The sequence below is a fragment of the Genypterus blacodes genome, unplaced genomic scaffold (assembly GCF_046128005.1).
Source record: "Genypterus blacodes isolate CSIRO-AG114 ecotype Tasmania unplaced genomic scaffold, CSIRO-AGI_Gbla_v1 ptg000036l_1, whole genome shotgun sequence".
In the NCBI taxonomy this organism is placed as follows: Eukaryota; Metazoa; Chordata; class Actinopteri; order Ophidiiformes; family Ophidiidae; genus Genypterus; species Genypterus blacodes.
In genome coordinates, this window is record NW_027466849.1 from 2,086,708 (window position 1) to 2,109,578 (window position 22,871).

General features: G+C 47.2%; 2 protein-coding genes across 4 annotated transcripts in view; one reads left to right on the top strand and one right to left on the bottom strand.

Annotated features, from left to right (window-relative positions):
• Positions 1-433: 433 nt before the first annotated feature.
• On the top strand, positions 434-3,598 carry dbx1a (developing brain homeobox 1a). The gene is made up of 4 exons (XM_076147013.1): positions 434-845; positions 977-1,078; positions 2,659-2,861; positions 2,961-3,598. The coding sequence occupies exons 1-4, from the start codon at positions 497-499 to the stop codon at positions 3,237-3,239; spliced, it is 933 nt and encodes a 310-aa protein (XP_076003128.1). The 5' UTR covers positions 434-496; the 3' UTR covers positions 3,240-3,598.
• Positions 3,599-3,683: 85 nt separating this feature from the next.
• Positions 3,684-22,871, bottom strand: part of nav2a (neuron navigator 2a) — a 76,318-nt gene continuing 57,130 nt past the window's right edge. For all 3 annotated transcript variants that reach the window (XM_076147010.1, XM_076147011.1, XM_076147012.1), the window contains 23 exons: positions 21,771-22,048; positions 20,456-20,500; positions 19,856-20,016; positions 19,503-19,688; positions 16,689-16,741; positions 14,585-14,608; positions 14,082-14,156; positions 12,835-12,918; positions 12,619-12,742; positions 12,269-12,483; positions 10,552-10,724; positions 10,209-10,362; positions 9,947-10,127; positions 9,617-9,717; positions 9,390-9,485; positions 9,091-9,268; positions 8,744-8,979; positions 8,440-8,591; positions 8,257-8,328; positions 7,953-8,149; positions 7,748-7,866; positions 7,358-7,558; positions 3,684-7,211 (listed from right to left, as the gene is read on the bottom strand). In XM_076147010.1, the coding sequence (XP_076003125.1) occupies positions 7,086-7,211; positions 7,358-7,558; positions 7,748-7,866; positions 7,953-8,149; positions 8,257-8,328; positions 8,440-8,591; positions 8,744-8,979; positions 9,091-9,268; positions 9,390-9,485; positions 9,617-9,717; positions 9,947-10,127; positions 10,209-10,362; positions 10,552-10,724; positions 12,269-12,483; positions 12,619-12,742; positions 12,835-12,918; positions 14,082-14,156; positions 14,585-14,608; positions 16,689-16,741; positions 19,503-19,688; positions 19,856-20,016; positions 20,456-20,500; positions 21,771-22,048 (3,231 nt within the window). In that variant the 3' untranslated portion in view covers positions 3,684-7,085. The remainder of the gene's footprint in view (positions 7,212-7,357; positions 7,559-7,747; positions 7,867-7,952; positions 8,150-8,256; positions 8,329-8,439; positions 8,592-8,743; positions 8,980-9,090; positions 9,269-9,389; positions 9,486-9,616; positions 9,718-9,946; positions 10,128-10,208; positions 10,363-10,551; positions 10,725-12,268; positions 12,484-12,618; positions 12,743-12,834; positions 12,919-14,081; positions 14,157-14,584; positions 14,609-16,688; positions 16,742-19,502; positions 19,689-19,855; positions 20,017-20,455; positions 20,501-21,770; positions 22,049-22,871) is intronic.

Below are 22,871 nucleotides of genomic sequence, written 5' to 3' on the forward strand. Positions count from 1 at the left end.
AGTTTTAATCGAGCAAATAAGCGAACAAATAGGGTTTAAGCTCCGTTATACGCGGAGTAAAGTCCCCATGTAATGAGCTAATGTGTACGGATCGCTCTTTAATTAGGCCTCTTGCCTCCAGCAAACAAAACAAAATTGTCTGTGATGAAAAGAAAGTGGTCAACATGCAAAATGGATGAGGAGCCTCTTTAGCGGACGGGACATTGTGCCTTACTCGCTTATGAAGTCTAATGCAATCATAAATTGCGTCCTCTGGCCAATCAGCAGGCCAGGGCTGCGGCATGAAAGCGGCCCATGTGGAGAACTTTGTTGAGGCCTTTTGTTGCGGCTGTCAGCAGTGAAAGGAGGGCCGGGGGGGGCCGCGGCTATAAAGCGACGCTCCCCTGGCTGAGGGGGAACCAGAGGAGTTAGCAGCCATTCAGCACTCATTCTCTCTCAGCTCACACGGAGGATTTCACTTTTCCACGCACCGTTTCTACTTTTTCCAACCGGGACAATGATGATCCCCAGCGTCCTCGCCCCTCCGGCCCTCTACCCGGGGCTGTACCGGCCCGCCGCCGCCGCTCTGCCGCTGCACCACACGCTGCCGTCAGCCTTCCCGACGCACTCCAGCTTCCTCGTGGAGGACCTGCTGCGGATAAGCCGCCCGGCCGCCACCTTCCTGAACCGGACCGTCCCGTCGGTCAGCGCCTCACTGCCCACCGCCACAACCACCGTGGCCTTCAGCGGCGCGCCGGCGGTGACGCGCGAATCGTGCTCGCCGAAAATGTCGATGACGAGCAGCAAGGATCCAACTTTTCTCAAGTTTGGAGTGAGCGCCATCCTGGCTCCTTCACCAAAGAACGGTGAGTCTAACACACACAACACGCACGCACGCACGCACGCACGCACACACTAGGGGATTTGGTGCATGTGTTCAGATGTAATCTTTCTGTGTGTGTAAGTGATGTTTAACGTGTGTAATGTCCCTCCACAGCGTCCTCACACCCCATCATCCACAGCCTGCACTCCAAGTCCTTCCCGCTCCCCTGCTTTGACGGGACCTTCCACCCCATCTTCAGGACGCCTTATCTGCCAGGTAGGTCCCTGCACTCTGATCACATCTTCCACTTCCTCCATCTCTCAACTTAGCCTTCAGACTTGTGACTGAACTCATCGCAGTTAGACAGAAGACACTTTCACCTCTCCGTCATATATTTGAACTGGAATCAGGACAAACGGACAGAGAAGAAGAAATCACTGTCTTATTAATGGGGGCCGCTGGCTGTGGCCCCTGCCCCGCGGTCCCACCCACCCACCCCCTAATTAACCAATTATCCATAATCGTCACGCTCTAAATGTGAGGCGGGGTTGCTAGTTATAGTCCCCCTCTTCTTCCCATTCGGGGGCGTTTTGGCATTTCCCCGCGGCCCCGCGTTTTCCCACCGGGCCGCTGTGACTGGCCACAAAGCTCCCAGCACCGTGACCAATTCTGGTCAGCGAACCACCCACACACCCCCGGAGAGTGACTTTTACCAGGCGGGCCAAAGGCGTGAACCAGTCATGCACTAATTTCCCTATTAGGCGCTATTGAGAGTTTTCAATATTCTCACAAGACCACATAGCGCGTCGTTGTTCCTGGGCGGCTACAGTGCTGACGGGACGCGCTGTCAACAGTAAGCAGAGGAGGATGCGTTCAAGCCGCCATACAAGTGTGGGAAAGTCTCGTTCGAATTTGTCATACGAGCACCAAAATCAAATCAAAGGGTATTTATCCAAGCAATGTTTACTCAAAAGTATGTTCAAAGTATGAAATAGGTCATCTCTATCTCTTTGCTCAGTGTGGTACTTGGATAGTTTACCGCTGCATGGGCTGACCTCGTAAACCCCGCGCTCCGTTGTGTCCCTAAACGTCCCTCTATTCTCTAACCGGGCCAATCAACGAGGTGCGATAAAGAATAATCTCTTAGAAAAGTCTATAAAGTCGCTAGTCCGAAGCTTTTCATTCAGACAAATCATAATGGAGACGTGGAGTCTTTTCATGCGCTCAGCTGAAAGCCTCAACAAAACAACTCGGGCGTCCTGAAAAGCTTTTCGTGTTCATTTAATGAAAATGATTTGAGGGCACCAGGAAAAAAAAAATGCACCATTGCCCCAAACTCTCCGCCCCCCTACCCCCCCTCACCGGGCATCAGTATTCTGGTATGCAGTAGTGTTTAGTTTGAAAGTGTAAATCTCCCTTTGTTGCGATAATATATGGCCTTCGCCGCCTGTCCAGATTCTTTTCTGCGTTAGTTCATTACTACACAATTACCGTTCACGGTTTATTAACTCCTCTATCCGCCCTCACAGGGCTCCTTAAAGGAGACGCTGCCTCTTTACCATACCAATGCGCCTGGGGACCGGCCAATGTGCTAATTAGTCACCTCGTGCCATTTCACTCCAAACGGAGACGTATTGCGCCCAAAGAGGGAAAACATCCCATAATAAGCTCAAGCGTTTTAGGCCCTAAGGAGAATTTACTACAAATCCATACATGATGTCTGAGTTTATAAAGTGTTTGTTGTAATTTGTGCTCGTGGGATTTTATTTTCCCTTTACGACACTTTAAGGAGTTTTACGCGAGTTGCTGGCATGGAAACAAAGCTAACTTGTCTGTGTTGTGTCATCGCTTTGCAGTATCTTCATCCGTGGTCCCCATCCCCGGGACGTTTTCATGGCCCCTGGCAGCCAGAGGGAAACCCCGCAGAGGGATGCTGAGGCGGGCGGTGTTCTCCGACGTGCAGCGCAAAGCTTTGGAGAAAATGTTCCAGAAACAGAAATACATCAGCAAGCCCGACAGGAAGAAGCTAGCTTCCAAACTGGGGCTAAAAGACTCGCAGGTAAATACCAGTTAAGACTCGTGCGGTGTCATGTCGTAAATTGAGCGTAAAGACGTAAACACAGGGCCACTTTATTGACGTTTTCCCTCGCGCCTACAGGTCAAAATCTGGTTCCAGAACCGGCGGATGAAGTGGAGAAATTCGAAGGAGAGGGAGCTGCTTTCCACCGGCGGCTGTCGTGAGCAGACGCTGCCCACCAAAGCGAACCCGCACCCGGACCTCAGCGACGTGGGCAAGAAGTCCTCAGCCGAGGAGGAGGAGATGGAGGAGATAGAGGAGCGGCTGAGGGCGGCGGGCTCCAGTATGTCCTCCCCCTCACTCTCCAGCAAGCACTCGGACTTCTCAGAGTCAGACGAAGAAGAAATCACAGTATCTTAATTTATTAAATATAGATTTATAACTCCTGTCTGACTGTACAGCAGAAACAAATAGCCGTTTGTCTGAAGCCTTCATGAAACACCAGAAAACCGAATTGTTCATAAATAAGTTTCCTCCAGTTTCAGTAAATGTCAAATCTCTCACGTCATGCGCATGCGCACTGTACAGGCTTCTGGGACACAAATTGCTGTTTTGCACAGCTTCGTTCAATTGTACAGAACTTTGTACACTTCTGTATGGACATTTTATGCCAAGAATATCGAGTTACTTTCACTTTGAATTTTAATAGAGTTGTTTATTGAAAATGTAGCTATTTCGTTAATAATTTATATGGATTTGTTTAATAAGTATGTTGTATTATGTGCTGTATATATGTTTATTTCACACTTTTTGTACAAATGCCAATAAAATTGTAAACAGTTCTCAAAGAAGCATTTGACCAAATTCAATCATAAATAATCGTTCATTTTATTGAATCACAATAACTTAAGACTCGTACAGTGATATCAGATTTAGTTGTGGGAGCCCTGGACAGACCAGTGATGTCAAACAGCATCAACCTGCTCTGGTGTAAGAGACTGTACACTAAATACTCCTTTTCAAGTACTGTAACAAATCAGCTATATAGAAAAAGTCATCAAAATGCTGAAAGGTAATCAACTATTTACACTTATGTTACATATAAAAATGTACATAGCAAAGAAGGATAGACATTCATTTAGTTTGTGAGAATCTTAATAAACTTGACAGACTGGCCCATATACGTTTCAACAACATCCACACCTCCGCAAAGACCAACAAATAGATTCATCAGCCTCTTTGTGCTTACAATGACCATAGCGGGGGGCGCGCTCTATAAAACACATAAACACACACACATACGGACTGAGATCAAGTCCAAAACAAATCTGTGTTTCATGCTGTACATCATCATCATCATCATCATCATCATCATCGAGGCAGTGCTCGAAAAAAAATAGCAAAAAAAAGCATTTGGCTTCCACTTTAAGATCTAAATGTATTTTGCATAGGTTTGGTGACAAAACACTGAAAAGCAAATGGAAGCGACTCAGGCCCATCAGACGCCCCGGCTCGCTCACAGGGAGCATGCTGGGAGATCTAGGCTGGATTCAGACTCTGTTCGTTTGGAGCCCCTTATTCCGAAACCGGGAGCGTTTACCTCCCCTATATGGGTTCGTCTGGGCAGGTGTGAACACCGCAGTCGCGCTCGGATCTGAACCAATTCAACCGGCTCCACGGGGCAGTTTGTTTACAGTCAGAAAGCAACCGACTCTATAAACCAATACAACTCAATTTCTGTACTGCACACACTGAAAACGAGTTTATTGGTAGTGTGTATAGGCTCATAAACATTATATCAACTAACCAAACTTAACTGATGCGTCTTCAGACGATGAACTGTGAATATTTGGTTGTGTGCCTCCATCAGAGCGCATTTTTTCTTCCGGTCGCCTTTTGTATATTTGATACTGGCTCAGAATTAATATATTGTCGATGTAGTTAACGTTGTTAAATCAACAACAAGCAAGGCATTGATAAACACACATACTGATGCGCCATTTTCGCTTGGGTTCGTGATTTTGCCGGGCAACACGGAAACTTGTTCCAGGTGAGGTCATGTCCGGGTCAAATCTGACCAATCACAAAAATGTTTGCAAGCGCATGGGGTTTGTTTGCAAATTTTGGACCGCTGGTAAATGTTAATGTATGAACTCAAATCTAATCAAGGATTGTTTATGAACATTACTCCCCAAATCAGAACCAAGCAAACGAACCACAGGTCTGAATACAGCCTTGAACAAAAAACAAATACAGGCGCACAATATTCTTACTTTTGAAGCCACAGAAATGTCAAACCATCATCTTTCACCCACGAGTACCTTTTTTACCTTTACATCTTCACCTCCAAGTTAAGTATATAACTATAAACAAAGCAGCATATCCGCTAGTTGTCACATAATTCATTCAAAATGTTTGTTTGGACACTTTTGTTCATCACAAATCACATAAAACATGACGGTAGAAGCATGGGGTTGCGGTTAAGGATGGGGATGAGGTATAAAATCAACATATTTTCCTAAACATTTCCTAAATGAAAGGTATTGATTTCAAGCATCGAACGTTTATATCTTTTTTCGTCTTTATAACGGTCCAAATATGTACAGTACACCGGCTTGAGCCCAGCAGGATACTAACATGCATTAAACTCCAACCAAAACCTAAAGCGCTGCTTCTCATTCACGCCTCTTCAATTCCTAAAACAGGTCGACACTCTGGGGGAGAGTGTCGACACTGAGCCCTGTGAGGTTTAAACAGCCATTTAGACAAATAAGAGTTAGAGCTAATGCACATAGTCAGGTATAAAAAAGAGTAAGGCATTGTTTGTTTTGATTCAGTCCAGCACCTAAAGAGATTTGTGCTACAGCAGCCTGTTTGGGCCAAAATGCATTAAGACCTCTGAGGGTTTCAAGCACAAACTCAGCGTTATATATGAAATGAAATTGAAAGATTATTTGATTATTTATTGAAGGACATCATTTCCAACATGTACAAGAGATCAATTCTGGCCACATTGAATGATCGTTTCCAGAGATTGCTCTTTATCTGTTGATCTGATTTTATGGAGATTTGGAAATGTTGTGTGTTTTCTGTAAATTTTTGTTACTTTAGTTACTCCAAATGATTTCATAAACTTTCAGCTGTGAGGATTGTATTGAATTAACCTAAGTGATCAATCAAAAAGCTGGGTAATGTCATCTGAAACCTCACATCGCCAACAATTTCAAATTTGGGGTGTGCAGAGATGTTTCTGTTTCCTTTGGAGGACAGATGTGTTTTGGCGTCGCTATCGAAATGGGATCATAACATTTGATTTATCAAATCACTAGAAAGCGAGGAAATCCTCCAAACTAAAGATATGAGATTTTGAACTGACAGCGATAAAACATCCTGCGTTCACTTTGTAGTAAAACACAAATTCAAAAATAAAAATGCCACTACATTTTGAAATTTTAGCCCAGCTTAAAATCACAACTCATAAGTCATCCAAACAAAAGATGATGAAACTGTGCGGTGAAGCGTGTTAGTGGCATGCTGAGTCTTCAGCTTGTCTACAACACTCGTGTTCTTTTAAACTGTAGCCAGTGAGATCACACAGATGTCTGGACGTCAGGACATCACACTGATGATTGGAAGTGAGACTGTGCACACTGGAGAATCAAACATTCACACTGGCTGGATTCATCCTCTGTCACACAGGAGAAAGAGCAGGAGGAAGCTGGTCACCCATTCCTCCTGCTCCATCTTCTCTGGTCACTCCTGAGAAAGTGAAGAGGGCCTGCAGCGCCATCTGCTGCCCGTACAGCTGGAGGATGGTGGGTGGCCTCCTGGTGGGCCTTCAGTGTTGTGATGGCTGGTGATGATGGTGATGCCTCACCTACAGCGACAGGATGTGTGTTTGTGAAGTACACACTGATGATAGACTCCTGACAGAGGAGCCACTGGCCACAGCGGTGAAAAAAATAGCAGTGCAGTAAAAAAATGTTGTTGCCCATTTTCTGAAATGTTTCATATTTGGGTTACCTGCACCCAAATGAATTAAGGTGGCTGGATTTTGTGGTCGTGACTTCACGTTCTCGACCAAAGATGCTCTCAGAGAGAACAGTTCAAATTTAAAATGTCCTCCTTTAAAAATGATCCCCGCGTTCTTCTGTTTGTGGAGTGGCCGTCTGCAGTCACAGCTTGGAGTCACAGCTTGGAGTCACAGCGTGGAGACACATGGTAGAGTCACAGCGTGGGGTTGCAGCATGGAGACACATTGTGAAGTCACAGCGTAGACTCCAGCGACGAGTCCAGGATGTCGTCCTGGTGGCTGTTGCTGTTGGAGTCACTGTCGTAGCTCTGCGGGCTGGACGACGTGGCCGCCTCCTTCAGCCGCATCAGCATGTTCATCTAACGGCAGAAAGACAAGGTGTTAGTGATAGAAGCGCTTCTTTAACCAGAAACTCTGAGGTTAGATTACGGAGTGTTTCCCTTTTTGTCAGCTGTACCATCTCACAAACGTCATACACAGTAACTCTTCTATTTGACTTTCTCACCAGTGGATCTGCGTCGCTGTCACTCTGCGGGGGATCTTTCCGGACTCCTTCTCGCGGGGCAGAGTACCCATCGAACCCCACATCCTCTGGCCTGAGCTGCAGCAGCGGGGGCCAATCAGATGGAGCGGGCGTGGCTGACCACGGGTAGGTGTCAATCACCCAGTGTGCAGGGTCCTCCCACGCTGCCCTGCGGCCGTACAGCTGCAAAGAGAGACATCACAAAGGTTTGATTATGTCAATAACATTTACGCCAGCAAAACCTTTGGACTGAATAAAGCAAGAAAGTGTAAAATTCACAGATTCAACAGAACAAAACAGTAGATCAAATGCTGATTACATGCAGAAGTTGAAGTTGCGTTATGTTGCGTGTCATCCAATGAGTGTGTTTACCTGCAGTCCCTCTCTGACAGCCTCCAGCATGTAGGGGATGATAGAGTAGTTCCAGAGGTCGGTGAACCAAACCCTGGATCCTTCCACATCCATGGGACAGGACAAGAAGAGACGCGGTCCTGCAGGCCACACGGCAGAGACGTAAGACAACAGCAAAGCAATAGTTTTAACAGCTGATCTTCGTGTTTGGGCAGTTTCCTCTTACCGATGGTGACGTCAGACGAGCTGTGTGACTCCAGGAAGCGGTTGAGGTGGTGCCAAACCCGCGGTATCCAGTCGATGATCTTGACCAGCTCCACGTTGCGCATCCGGCTGCTGATTTCCGTCTCGATCAGCTTCCTCCTCAGGTAGCGACCAAGGAAACCTTTCACAGGCTCCATGTGGTTGGCGCACAGGACCCACCTAATCAGCAAATTAAAGCATTTCAAGACTTGTATGCATGTAAATGGCCTGTACTTGTGTATATGTCCAGCATCTCAGTGCAGCTAAGGTTGACAGTAGCGGTTTACCTGAAGTTGTGGTGAAGCTGGAGGTTTGGAGCAGAGGATGTGGCCTGGCTCATGGTGCCAATGATGTACGGACTGAAGAGAAAAATGACATGACTCATTATTATCAGGTCAAAGGAAACTGATACAAAATGTTCACCTTTATAGCTAAAATACCTATTATGTGTAGTGTGTGTGTGTGCTGACCTGTGCTGGTGGTTGCAGTTGAAGAGGCCGTTGAAGATCTCTCCCAAAGAGCTGACGTGGTGCAGGTTGTCCAAAATGACCACAAGGGGGCTCTCCTGCCCTGCATCGCTGCTACATTGCTCTGCCAGGCCCGCCAGGTACTGACGCAACTCCTGCAGAGAGAGGGAGGGAGAGAGAAAGAGGGACAGAGAGAGTGAGAGACAGAGAGAGGGGGAAAGAGAGAGAGTGAGTGTGTAAGTGAAATTTTGCTGGCAAAAACCTACAGTAAATGCAGTATTCGAATGTCAACGTGTGTATTTTTTACCTTGCTGGACTTGTGGTCCACGTTGAACGTGACGACAGCATGTGGGGTCAGAGGTCGTCCCTCCAGCAGCAGGAGGTGTCGAGACAGCTGAGTGGCCAGGTGCGTCTTCCCGGTGCCGCTGGGTCCTGACAGGATGACGCGCCTGTGCTCCCTCAGCAGAGACACGTAACGCTGCAGCATCGGCTTGGGGATCAGCGAGTCGAACACCAGGGAGTCCACGCTGCCACTGCTGCCGGCTGGACACACACGCAGGAAAGGGGAGAGCTTTTACTTGTGCTACAGTGTGTCTCTGTCTCCATCTGTTGGTGTTGAGTGTGTATTGTGGTTATGTTGTGCAGCTGTGGTACCTTTGAGTTGTATGTTGATGGTGTTGCTGTCTCCCACCAGGTAACCGCAGGGCAGCAGCTCGGGCGTGTGTGCCGCGCTGGGGTGGCTTGGGCGGTGGATGTCTCCGATGTTGTAGCCCTCGACGCTGTCGGAGCTTAGGCCCAGCTGGGTCACCGGGTCCACATGGGTGATGTACTCCTGTAGGACACACAGGCATGCAGGAATCAAGGCCCCAATCTCCCCATGATGAGCCCAGGCTGCTGCTGCTGCTGACGTCATCTTGTCATCTGACGTTATATTGTACGTTGCTGCCGTTTACCTTGAAAAGACGTCGCACCACGCCGTCCAGGACATCCCACTTGGTTTTACCACTCACGCCGATGCAACCGATCAGGAAGTGCCGGGGCCGTCCGTCCTGTGATGGGAACACAAGACTGAGTTCAGCTATCAATTCAGGATGAGTTCTGCCGGTAGGGCGCCGGTAATAATCAATAGCGCATGGGAAAAAAGTGTGTTTGACTGAATTTCTAACCCGTCAGGACTCACCTCTCCCCACTTGCCGTCCTCATCTAGGCTGACGATGATCTTCACGTGTCGCCCCTCCTTCCTCATCCCTCCCTCGCCACCGATGTCGTCCAGCAGCATGTCTGATCGGAAGAGAAGTAATTCAAACACGGCTCAAAAACTGGTTCAACCTGACAGCCAAACAGGACAGTAACTACCCCCCCTTCCTAACCCTTGCATTTGCCAAGCGCCACAGTCTTGCTCATGGCTTTTATTTAAGGGAACATGGAAGTCCTCTTTCCTAATCACCCTGTTTCTCCCAGAGACCTTCAAGTCCCCCCTTAATCTCACTATGTCCCCCCTCTGTCTTACCCAGGCTGGTGGACTCGCTGGTGGTGAGGTTGAGGGTGTGCTGGGAGACGCAGGCGCCGGGGCCCAGGGGCTGTGCGTGCTGCGGGGGCGAGGAGGAGATGGAGGCCTGGGAGCCGGTCCTGCTACCCTGATTCTCCACCTTCAGACGGTCGTTCTCTGATTTCAGCTTCTCGATTTCCAGCTGCACACACACACAAACACAAATAGTGAAGCAACCTGTTGACCACTTCCTGTCTGTGTGTGTGTGTGTGTGTGTACAGACCTGCATGCGGTTCATGGCTTCTCTCAGCTGGTCCAGCTGATGAGCAGAGCTGAGGGCCTCAAGTCGGATGTCCGTCAGCTTCATCTCCTTCTCCCTGAGCTCGCTGCGGAGCTGCATCACCATCTCCGCCTCGCTGTCCAAACACTCCGACAGTCTGTATACATACACACACATTCAAATTTTAAATTATACATGAAATCAGTACATAAAGTATCGCTCATACTTTCTATCTTACATTCTCTTTCCTCTTATCTACCCTTCATTTCTAATTTTGTACCTGATTTAATTCAACTGTTTTATTTTAATAAGAGATGATTTCTGATCCTTGTGAGTGTGTACGTACAGCGTGTTGGAGTGTGTGTTCCTGAGCATGTGGCTGGTGGTTGTGGTGCCGTTGTGGGGGAGTTTGGGGGAGGATGGCAGGGAGGAGTCGGTCATCTCCTCGATGTCAGAGTGGGAAGAGGCCGACTTAGGAGACTTCTTCTTGCTGAAGGCTTGCTTGAAGGAGCTCCGCAGCTGCAGGAGGAACACAGAGAGGGAGGAAGGAGGTGAGTGTATGAGGAATACAACTCCAGAGAAAACACAAAGCTGGGAGGAGAGGAGAGTGCCGGGTTAAAGTGGAGGAAAACAGCGCGGAAAAAAGTGGAAAGGAAATATGGGTCCATCAGTCTATGCGTGTCAGCTCTAAACACACACACACACACTGTGAGGGGAGTGTGTAACAGAAAGCTCGGGAGGGGTACATTTCTTAAATGATAGCTTGTATTCGAAGCAAGAACTTTACTTTACAAAGTCCACACGCTCCAGGATTATACTTGACCTAAACCACGTGTGTGCATGTGTGTGTGCATGTGTGTGTACGCTTTAATTTCCTTAGCAACTTGCACGTTTAATTTCATTTAATTTAGTTAATTTATTTAATTTTGTGTGTAAACTAAATTAGCAATAAAAGCTATTCTGATTCTAAAGCAATAACAACAATTGTGCACACACATGCAAGCACTGCATGTGTGTAGCTGAAATCAAGAATAATCAAGGCCAGAGAGTGACAGAGGGCAGGGCAACAGAGGAGAGGAGAGGAGACGTGAGGGCGCTAAGGAAGCAGCAGAGGGAAGGAGAGAGGTTAGTAACAGTGCGGGGGCGGGGTGAGGGAGGGGGTGAGGCTGTGTGCCATCCTCTGCTTTCACACCGTCCTTACCTCATACACCTGCCACACACCAAGCGAAGCAAAGGAATACAGAGAGACAAAACAGCAACACGTTCATATGGGTTTGAATGCATCTGTGGTGTTATGTAGGGGAAGGACACACAGGCAGGGGACAGAAACACTGAGGACAGGTCTGCTGCTGATTTGATTTCACTTCCATCCTCCATCGTGACTGAAGAGGATGTTTGATGATGCATTACAGGCTGGAGCACACAGACTGCGCACTCTATATATCACACACACACACACACACACACACACACACACACACACACACACACACACACACACACACACACACACACACACACACACACCTGCATGGATATGCTACAGCAGAGCGTGTGGGTTTTATCTACACACACACACAGTGACAGCTGGATTGCCTTGTTTATTATCACTGTAACCTAAAGCAGGAACTCAAGATGTACCAAAACACACAAACCCGCATCTGGGAAAAGATAACAGGTACCACACAGCTATAAACACACACACACACCCACACACACACATACACACACACACACACACACACACGCACACACGGTTATCTCTGGCTTGTCCTCTGGTACAGAAAAGTCCTTAAACAGAAGGAAAACATACATATATGTGTATGGTATATGATATATGGAAAGTTAAGGTGAAGGTGTGTGAGATGTTATATGATCAGTATAAAGAGGTAAAGTCGTGTCGAATTCATGGACAACTAATGACTAATCTACTGATATCCTGCATGTCTTCCCCAGTAAAAGACGCCTTAAAATAGAATAACAAGAAGACCAAACACACACACACACTCGTACATTTGAAAGGAGACAAGAGACAGAAACAGCGGCACCAGCAGACGACTCACCCAGTTCTTCTTGTTCTTCTTCTTGTTCTTGCTGTCGGCGTCCATGTTGGAGCCCACGCTGGAGTGGCTGGTGGCGCTGGCGACGCTGCTGACGCTGTCAGAGGAGTGCTGCCGCCGGATTCGTAGGTCAGGCTGTTGCTGATACTGCTGAGGCTGATGCTGCTGAGGCTGATGATAATGATGGTGATGCTGCTGCGGGCTGCCGTTACTGCCGGCTGAGGGGAGCGAGTGAGTACAAGAATGTCAGTGATATTGATGTTGTGTAGAGGAAATGCAATCACAATGTTACTTTGAATGGAATTTGTACAGTCCACCTTAACACCCCCCTTGTCTGTTGGACCCTTGCATACCTGTCCTGTCTCCTCTGGGTGTGAGTTCAGGTGTGTTGATGACGCCGTTGATGGCAGCTTGGGCGACGGCGTTCTGCTTCTTCAACAGCTCGATGGTCTTCCTCAGTTCATTCAATTCAGAGTCCTACGCACAGAACACAGAGCAGGGAGAGTCAATACCGCCCTGAAAACAGCGAGCGTACAGTACGAGGACCTGTCAGTGTACGTTAGTGTCACCTTCTGCTCTGCTGTCAAGGTGAGACTCTTCAGTCTGATGGTCATGTTGCCCAGGCTTTGCTCGAACGCTGCTACCAGGTGAGCCTAAAGGAGACAACACACACAAGTCACTGCTGCACTCAGGTGAAGAGAGAAAGAAATGGAAACAAAAGCTGAAAACATTGAACTCATGAGATTTCATATAGGGGTCAACCTAGCAAGGCTTATATGTGCTAAACATCTCAAACTGATCCACTTCTGCTCTTCCATGCTGAGGCACAACTGTTCAGTGTGTAGGTGGGTAAGACACAGTACACCTTACTTAACATGTAACACAAACTCCATGTTACACAACACAGAAAAATGAGAGAATGTTTTCACTGGTCCACATGTTCCACATGTCAGGATTCACAACTAACATAATTAAAACATAATTCTTAAGAATTTATTAATGAATTTACATTGTCACATCGTTTGAATGACGGTGTGTGAAGTTAGTAGGTTCTTAGCCTCTAGGCTTCTTGAAGGTGTGTTTCCCATAACTCATACAAGTATTCATCTGTCTCCCCTACACACACGCGCGCGTGCGCGCACGCACGCCCGCACACACAAACACACGTGTGGTTACTACTGTAAAGGAAGCTACATTTGGTTTACATGATTCTTTTGATGTTTTTGTTTTGGACATATTTTTACACTCCTGTCAAGAACTCCTCATCATCTTCACTGCAGGATATTTATCAGTGTGCTGAGACTCGACTCTTACTGTAATCTAGCACCTCGGCCCCCCCCCCCCCATTGTTCCTTATCTCTAATCCGTAGCTAAACCACCACCGTGCACACTGACTCAGACAGCAGATTACGAGCGAGGCGTGGAAAGACTTGTGCAATACGCGCAGCAGCGGTGCGGCACACAGGATATCGTGTCTGGAGAAGCTGGCGGAGCCAACAGAGTTTCTTGATGGCGTTGCCAGATTTCAAATTACACCTTGCGTGAGAAGAAGGAGCTGCAGTAGTGATTTGTAAAGCATTTGATGCCTATCATGGAATGTTTGTTTGAAGGTTTCCGGGTGCGTGAGAGACAAATTCAAAAACAACATTTTAGTTTCTTTAAGGCAAAAGAGGAGCACTCCTGTCCCTCAGTGAGCTCGGTGGTGATGCATCAAGCCAAAGCAGAAGTGGATCAAAGTGTTTTAAAGACAAAACCCCTACATGACACATGCACACGTCTGGAGTTAGTAAGTGTGCATGTGTGTGTTTTCTCTCACATTGGCACTCAGCTGTGTCGTCAGGGCAGAAACCTTTTCCTGGGAGGAGTCCAGCTCGCGGCGCAATTTGCGGATCTGAAAGCGGACATCAAAAAGAGCAACACGTCAAAAATGAGAGACAAAAACCCTCCATACATACATACATAATACATACATACATACATACATACATCCAGCCTGCCCCATAAAAGAACACACACACACACCCACAAGATGAAAAGAACACCTCGGCAACAAACGAGGGAGTCTCCCAGATGAGCCTCCAGATCCATGTGCAGGTAAACGGATGCAGCTATGTGGACACGGGTGTACACAGGTGCACTTACAGGGTCACACACACACACACTTACACAATGCAGTTACACGTGTAAGTGGATATGAGCGGCATAATGCCCCCCCCACCCCCCATGTTCCAACAAGTTCAAACCACCACACACACACACACACACACACACAGAAAATTAAAGAGGGCGAGAGAGGAGGAGGGCGGAGGACGAGCTTACCTCCGACTGAGACTTCTCTTCATTCTGAGGAAAAGACAAGAAGAAGGAAAAAAAAGCATTAAGGAAGCAAAACATTGAGTGATGTCAACAGCACAGATCCTGACTCCAGGCCGCCGGGCGTGATTTATGAGCTGCACAGAGACACGCTGTATAAACTCAGCCCGGTGTAATATGTCTGGAAAGTAGAGATATGCTCCTGGAGGCATGTGTGTGTGTGTGTGCGTGTGTGTGTTTCAGCACTTTTTGTCTCCACTGAGCTGCACACAGAACAAAAGTAAGAAAAGATGTGTGTGTGCGGGGGGGTGGGGGTGAGGGGGGGTGGGGCACAAGCACGCAAAGCAAACACTTGCATGAACACAATTCCAAACACACACACATATGCCCTACTGCTGCTGCTGCTGTTCCTCTGCAAAATACCAACGGCAAACACTCAACACATGTTTACATGTAAACACGTGAGGAGCAGCAGCAGCACCGGTCCGGAGGGAAACGACCCAAACAGCATCTGTTTGCTCACTGGACCGGAGCAGGAGCTGCACGCATATACTGTTCATGTTTGATTATCAGTAAAAGCTCAACATTGGCACATTTAAAGATAAAATATCACAGAAGATAAAGGAAAACAAGGAGAATCTTTGACGCTGGGTTGTAAAAACAAAAACTGAACTGAACACATGGATGGATTTTGCTGCTTCTTAACAAACCAAATCAAACATCTGCATAAGACGATTCTGTCATCCTCCATTGTTTAGTTGAAGGAACTGAAAGGGTTACAAATCAAACCACTGTGCAGCAGACTGAATAGAGTCTGTATTTTTGGTGTAATAGACTTTGGAAATGTCTTAAGCAGTAAGTGTGACTTGTGACTTGACTGTCTATTAGAAACGTTTTCTTGTTGTGACGCAACAACAAAACAGAACTTGAGCTTGTGGGTAACTAATGGTTTCTCCCGTCGCTCGCTGAGCTCTGACAGGGTTTTGACAGCTTTAAAGAGCTTTGCATGTGTGTGTGTCCACCTGTTATTCTTTTGTGGTGCAAGAGGCGGGTTGACAAAGTTCCATCTGTCTGTCAGCGCTGTCAATCACACACGCACACAACCAGCTGCTGCTGGCTACACAAACCAAACACACAGGTTCTTCTTTATCTGACGCACAGGAGCCTCAGTATAAATGAGCAGAACGTTCCATTCATCCTAAAGAAATCATCAACATGTTGACACTTTGACTAGCGGCTGAGCATTGTGTTTTCACATGCAGAGGGCGCGACACACAACCCGGACTCTGCGTGTTGTGTTGTCAGAGAGACGCGTCAGCACAAATCAAAACAGTAAAATCATAATAATGAGTTAAGCTGCCGTCACATTTTAGTCATATCACAGATTATTACATGATATTAAAGTTGTATAAATAATGATCTGTTACTCTGTTTCATCATCAACAGCAGGGACATTAAAAGTCACAGTCCTCCTTCTCTTCATCCCTACCGTTTGTTGCCAGGACGTGACGGTTCCCGCCAAGGATAATGTCGCCATCATTTTGACGCTCCGCTCTATTTTGAAACCCGCGACTCGCTCTCTCTGGTTTGGAAGATGAAACCTTGCGCCGTATGTGTGTATGTGTGTGTGAGAACCAGCGTCTCCTCTGCCTTACCTGCCCAGGTGAGCCAGCAGGCCAGCACACAGGGAGGGAGGAAGGGGGAGGAGCTCTGGCCTCTGATTGGTCCGAGTGCGTGTATGGGCGTGTTTGTGTGATTGCAGCCAGAGGTTTCGCCTCAGAGGGCTTTTGAGTCAGAAGTCATGAAGGATCCCAGAGTAAATGTATAACAGCGTCTTTGTTTCAGTCCAGATTGCATCATTTGCTGCTGCGTGTGAAGCCTTTATGACAAAGAATGACGACCGTGTGACATTTTTTCGTGTGTATTTTGTTTTGAGTCATTTGAAGCAAAGTTTGTAGTTATAGGGTCACTGACGGGTGTCTTTCATAACCTTTACATGGTTTACCGTCTCAAATTACTTTCCTTATTACAATTCTCTAACAATAGCATTCTCTACATTCTAAAGAGTTTTTACTGAGTGTGTGTAGAGACGCTGCGGCTGTGTGCTTACCGTGGAGTAAATGGAAGAAGTGCTGGAGACCAGAGACAGAGACGATCCGTGAACTGAGGAGACAAAAAACAGGAAAAGTAATCAGGATTAGAAGGTTTATCTGTGTACACGCATTAGCCAGATTATATACAGACCCCCCCCAGACACACACACACACTGTCCCCCACGTCACTCGCTCCATCTCAATCACTGCAGCTCTGCAGGATTCAAGACAGTCCATTTGTCTTTTCTGTCTTGGCTCAAATGAGTCTGAAAAGTAGATTGAAGAACTCGACACTTTAGAAAAAAGGAGTTTCGGCTTCATTTGCTGTTGACAGGTTTGGCAGGAATGTCAACATTTCCTTAGCAATAAAATGTTGAGCTGTTTAAAGTCATAAATTCAATCAAATGGGCTGAATCTAATATCATTCACCTTTATTTGCCAATGGGAGGACACATTTTTGAAAATAACTCCTGAAGTTTCTGCAAAACTAACAAATCAAACCAGCTAAAAAGCCTTTTGGTTTGTCTTCAGGAAATGTAATACATATCTTAATTTCATTTAAAAACCTTTTACCAGACTTTCTCACTTGTCTGTAGAATGCTTGGTTGATGTGAGTTTTGCAGTGTGTGGTTGTGAGCTAATAAGCGCCTGTGTCCCTCTCTGCTGATGACTCATCATCATCTTCACACATCAAACGCTGCTCAAGGCGCCGCACCACTTCCTGCCCGTGAGCACTAGCGATGTGATCACTCTCACCGGGAAACGCGGCCTATCCGAGCATGCATCACTTCACCCCGCAGCCAACGCAGAACGCTTTTATCAACGCACATTCATCAACATGCTGACGATGCAAAGGTTAAAAAAAATCACCGTCCATTAAAGTTTCTTTCCTTCTTCTTCTTTACTTTGTTTCCTCATTTCTTTCCCACATTCCTTCCTTCCTTCCTGTCTGCCTCTTTTCTTCCTTCCTTCCCTTCAGCCCTTATTTTTTACCAATTTTTTTTCGTCTTTCCTTCATTCTCACCAAGTTTCATTTGGTCTTCATTTGATTTGAAACCGCAAATTATCCAAACCAATGTTTTCAGAGGACGGTGAATCTGAAGTGTGATTTATAATTGTTACTTCGACGTTGGATACTTTTGCATGACGCTGCTTATATTGAAGTAAATACTGTATATTTCTGCTGTGCTGTCACCATTTTCCCCACTTAAGTAAAGTACAATAGTATAATAGTAGTAGTGTAATACTTCCACCTCCATTTATCTATAAGTGACAAGTATGAAACCTTGTGATCTTTGTGTGCAGACAAAATCGGAGGGCTTGCTTACATGGAGATGGGCGGGTGTGTGTGTGTGTGTGTGTGTGTGTGTGTTGGGGGGGGGACAAGTCTTTTTCTGGGTCAAATGACACTGTGTGCCCTCAAACACAGGACAGGTTCGACAAAGTGTTGGGTGTACCTGACTTTTTGTCCCGTTAAAGTAACAACAGCTGTGTAACTTTACACCTCAGAAACATATACATGTATACACACACGCACACACATCTATGTGCTCGCAGACATACACACACAAAGACAGCGCGAGAGTAGGAGAGGGAGAGAGAGAAAGTGCTTGTATATCACCATGTGTGTGTAAAGCCTCTCACTAACACCCCTGTAATTATCTCCAGTTTGGAAGCCTGAAGGGGAGAAACACTGAAGGAGAGTGAGACAGCAGAGTGAGACAGCAGAGTGAGACAGCAGAGAGGGACAGCAGAGTGAGACAGCCGAGTGAGACAGCAGAGTGAGACAGCAGAGAGAGACAGCAGAGTGAGACAGCAGAAACAGACAGCAGAGAGAGACATTAGAGTGAGACAGCAGAGAGGGACAGCAGAGTGAGACAGCAGAGTGAGACAGCAGAGAGGGACAGCAGAGTGAGACAGCAGCGTGAGACAGAAGAGTGAGACAGCAGCGTGAGACAGAAGAGTGAGGCAGCAGAGTGAGACAGCAGAGAGAGACAGCAGAGTGAGACAGCAGAGTGAGACAGCAGAGAGAGACAGCACAGTGAGACAGCAGAGTGAGACAGAAGAGTGAGGCAGCAGAGTGAGACAGCAGAGAGAGACAGCAGAGAGGGACAGCAGATTGAGACAGCAGAGGGACAACATGTAAACTGACCCTGTAAGAAAGAGTGTAAACTTGTTGGATCCAGCTGTGTGTGTGTATGTGTGTGTGTGTGTGTGTATGAGTCTGTATTTTTAAAACTCACATCTAAACCACAACCTTTGTACTATGAACTTCATTACGGATTGTTAATAAAATGGACGCTGCTGCTTCTTTAACTTCACACACACTCACACTCATTGAAAGCTGTACTTTTCCACTGACAACATAATCAGCCTCCCTCCGTCCCTCCCAGTCTTTACTTTGTTCCTCTGCATAAAAGCTCTCTGTCTGTCTCTGTGGCCTTGAGGACGGAGCAGAATCAAACGGAGCCTGCTGGTGGGAAAAAAGGACGCCAGGGTACTTTTTCCCAATAAACAAGCTTATGAGGAAAAACAAAGGCGAAGCAAAGCAGATTATGGATTTCTAAAGGGATTGAGGGCTTTTCTCCAAGGGGTGGTTGTAATCCCACGCTAATGTACTCTAAACAAATGGAATAATACTTTTTCTGGCACAGGGATGCAGACGGAGGGAGGAGGGAGACCAAGTCAGATGGACAGATTGGAGTTTTGAGAGAAGGATTACGCCTAATTACAGATTTGTTCAAGTGTAAATTGAGTACATGGAAAAGACTCCATCACCTGAACTCTCAACATCTGATACACACGCAGTGATTCATCCATCTGTCTCTTACCTTCCTCAAATCCGTCTCTGAAGGACCCCGAGCGGCTCATGGTGCGAGTTTTCTCGTCCAGAGACATGCAGGAGTTCCTCAGGCGGTTGTCGCCGCACGGGTCAAACTGCACGCCGTCCTGATTGGTCAGGCTGTTGTTGCGCATTCCGGCAAGGTTGATCTGAGCTGCAGAGGTCGGGCTGGACGCTGTGAAAGTGCACAAGCAGCATATTAAGAATTGGAGGACACTGGTCACTGTGATAACTTTCTGCAACATTCACTAATGCTACACTGCTCAGAACTGATGCTGCTGCTGAAGCTGTGGTATCTATGGCAACGTGTCTGTGTACGGGCTGTGTGAGGAATGTTCGTACCGAGCTGTGCAAAGTTGAAGCGAGTGCCGGAAGGCGAGGTGAGGCTGGAGCCCGGGGAGAACGGTGAGTTGCTGGCCGAGTCCTGCAGCCCGCTGGTGGAGTGGGAGCGCAGCCAATCGCGCGCCTCCTCGTGGCTTCTGAGCTGGGGGGGCGGGCCGTACCTATGGAACATTCAAACACAGAGTGAGGACAATAAAACAGGTGCACCGACAGACTGTGATCAGAACTGTGATCTTTGCAGGAGTTTGGAGAAGTCAGTGAGGTGTGATGTGTAAGAGTAGAAGTATAAAGATGACACAGCAGGGACAGGGACTGATTCAGCTGGAGCAACAATCACATTACAGGAAACAAATGCCAACAGGAAGCCAGAAATCAATCAACCTGAAATCAAACCAGCAAACTGCACAACACCGCACAATGACAGTGACATGCCTCCTCACCGAGGGACAACACAACACATGTGCCAAGTGCGGAAACAGAGGAGCCAAAACGGACAAAACATCATCAAAAAGCGTGAGCACAGGAGACTCGGAGAGTGAATGAGGCGTGGAAACAAGAAAGAGGACCGAGGTCGCAGCGTGACGCGGGAGGTCGGTATACCTGAGTCCCTTCTTGGGCAGAGTGTTTCTCCCACAGTGTGGCCCGCTGTGGGGGCAGCAGAGACAAACACTTCAGAGGAGGCAAGGGAAGGGAGCAAGGAGGGAGGAAACATAACATCCTTTACCTCAGCAGTACATCATCACTTAAAAGGTACAAAGTGGAGTTTTTTTTGGCACCAAAAAATATTTACTTTAAATTAAGCCTCAGCTTTTCGAACATTTAATGAAGCAGGAGAAAGAGTGAAACTCCACAGAGAACCTTTAAAGCGGCAACAACGTATGGCTGCACGCATACATTCCACCACACGGGGGCAGTATGTAAACACTAAAGCGGGAACCACTGCTGTAGGCCAGACAGACAAGTCAACGAATACACTGACGCTACACACACACACACTCACACTTTTACATTCATAATAGCCACCGCAGCTAGTGGTCCTAACACCACAAACGACACACAACAACCACAAAATCCCGTCAGACGCCGCGCAGGAAGTAAAGGAGCCTACCGAGCCACCGCACAGAGTTTAGTGCGGTGGCTTGGTAGGAACCTGCGCAGCGGGACTTTGGTTTAATGCTCAGCAGAAGCAATTGTTTACCTGTCCTGCTTCCGAGGTAGCGTGTTTCGGCTGAATATAGGGCTAGCCGAGGGGGAGGAGAGGGGACTGGCGAGGGAGGGAAACGGAAACAACAAGACAGAGAAAGAGAGAGAGATTTAGAGAGGAAATCCATTAGGAGTAAAGGGTCAAAGAGTCACACATGAGAGCGGAAGTGCGGAAAGAACGAGGAAGGTGACGTCACGCCACCGCGATACAACTTTTTCCACTAAAACATTCCGTCCCGTCGCGTTTCAACTCAAAGTTTGTGTTTCTCAAGTCGGGAGGTCGCAAATTGGCTACGAGCGGCGACGCCTTACCACTCTCACATGGTTTACTCTCCATCTTTGAGTCTGGATACTTCAAAATGAATAAAATGAGTGAAATGAGAGCAACAAAGAACTCAAAGTGCGTTACACATCCTCAAAATTTTACTAACAGAAACGTAGAGAAAGTAGCTGTTTCTAGATTTGCGCCTGTCAGAATTTGGCAACCAATCACAGGCAAATGTAATGACGCACGTTAGCCACACGGTGTCACTGTTGTATCTTGATGAACATAGCTTCCTCTTCGGCCCGTGCTCTCTCTTTCCTACACTTTTAATTGAACTGTCAGCACCTGTTTTGTGACAAACCCTGCTGACAGATAGCAGGAGAAAAAACACGTGACAGAGAGCAAGATCTCTCTGCTGCACTGCGGGGGTGTGCCGGGTGTCCTCACCTCTCCGACATGCCGGTCTTGACGCTGCCCGTGCGTCCCAGATTGGACAGCGTATCCTCCCGGTGTGTTCCGTGGTTGCCGGCGCTGCCCAGGCTCATGTCGATAGACTCGCTGCTGGTGTGCATGCTGCTGACGGAGGGGTAACCCACGCTGCCCGCCCCGCCCAGCCCGCCCAGGGTGCCCTCCCTGCTTTGTGCGGACGAGCTGCTGAAGGTGGTTCCCCAGGTCAGACTGTTTGAGGGCCCGGTGGAGGAGTAGACTGAGCCGGGACTGGAGGCCTGCAGGCGGGCAGAGGGGACCAGGAAGGGGGGAAGAGAGGGACGGAATGTTAACTTTTGCTGAAGATTTGTTAAAACACGACTGCTGTAACACAACACCCTGTGTGTCACTTAATGATTCATAACCCGTCTGATAAAATAGTTATGAATCAGTTGAGAACACGACGGTGCTTGCGCATGACTGAACACATTCATCATGTTCTTCACTAATGTGCAGCGAAACACATACATTAGTCAGGCAATTACATACTTAAGGAAACAGAAAATAGTTTGGACTGTTTGTGCTTTAAGAGAGGCAGAAAAGAAGGAACAATGTAAGAACGCTGCTCGTACTTTTCAGGTGTTGTTCTTAAGAATTCCACTTTGGGACAAAGTTCATTTACATTTCAACACAAACTTGCTTTGTCATTTCTGAGCTTATAGGCAAACAGTATTGGTCTTATACCTGAACCTAACCTTCTGGTTTGGTGAGGAACTTGCTCACAGTGGGAGTGCAATCGATAATGAGGCTTTGTATTATTAGGTTTTACTTCCTGGGTGTCCACTGCAGGTGATGTGACCTGTGGGTGGCTGGAGACGGCGTGCAGCTAAAAATAATCCTGACGTTTGAATACACAGCTGCTCATGTGACAGCTTGCTAAAAATAACCTGAGCTGCTTTACCAATTTGGAAATAATGTTTAAAAAAAAGAAAATCATCTGGTTTCAACTCTGTGACTCAATCCTATTTGTTCTCAACCAAGTAAAACAATCACATCAAGCAACATTTGCACCAGATGAGATATTTTGGATCTTTGGTTTGGGGTTTTTTCAGTCTATTTTTC

Coding starts and splice junctions, on each gene's coding strand:
- dbx1a (XM_076147013.1), top strand. CDS start 497: ATGATGATCCCCAGCGTCCTCGCCCCTCCGGCCCTCTACCCGGGGCTG. Junction 1,079..2,658: donor CAGGACGCCTTATCTGCCAG/GTAGGTCCCTGC, acceptor ATCGCTTTGCAG/TATCTTCATCCGTGGTCCCC. Junction 2,862..2,960: donor TGGGGCTAAAAGACTCGCAG/GTAAATACCAGT, acceptor TCGCGCCTACAG/GTCAAAATCTGGTTCCAGAA.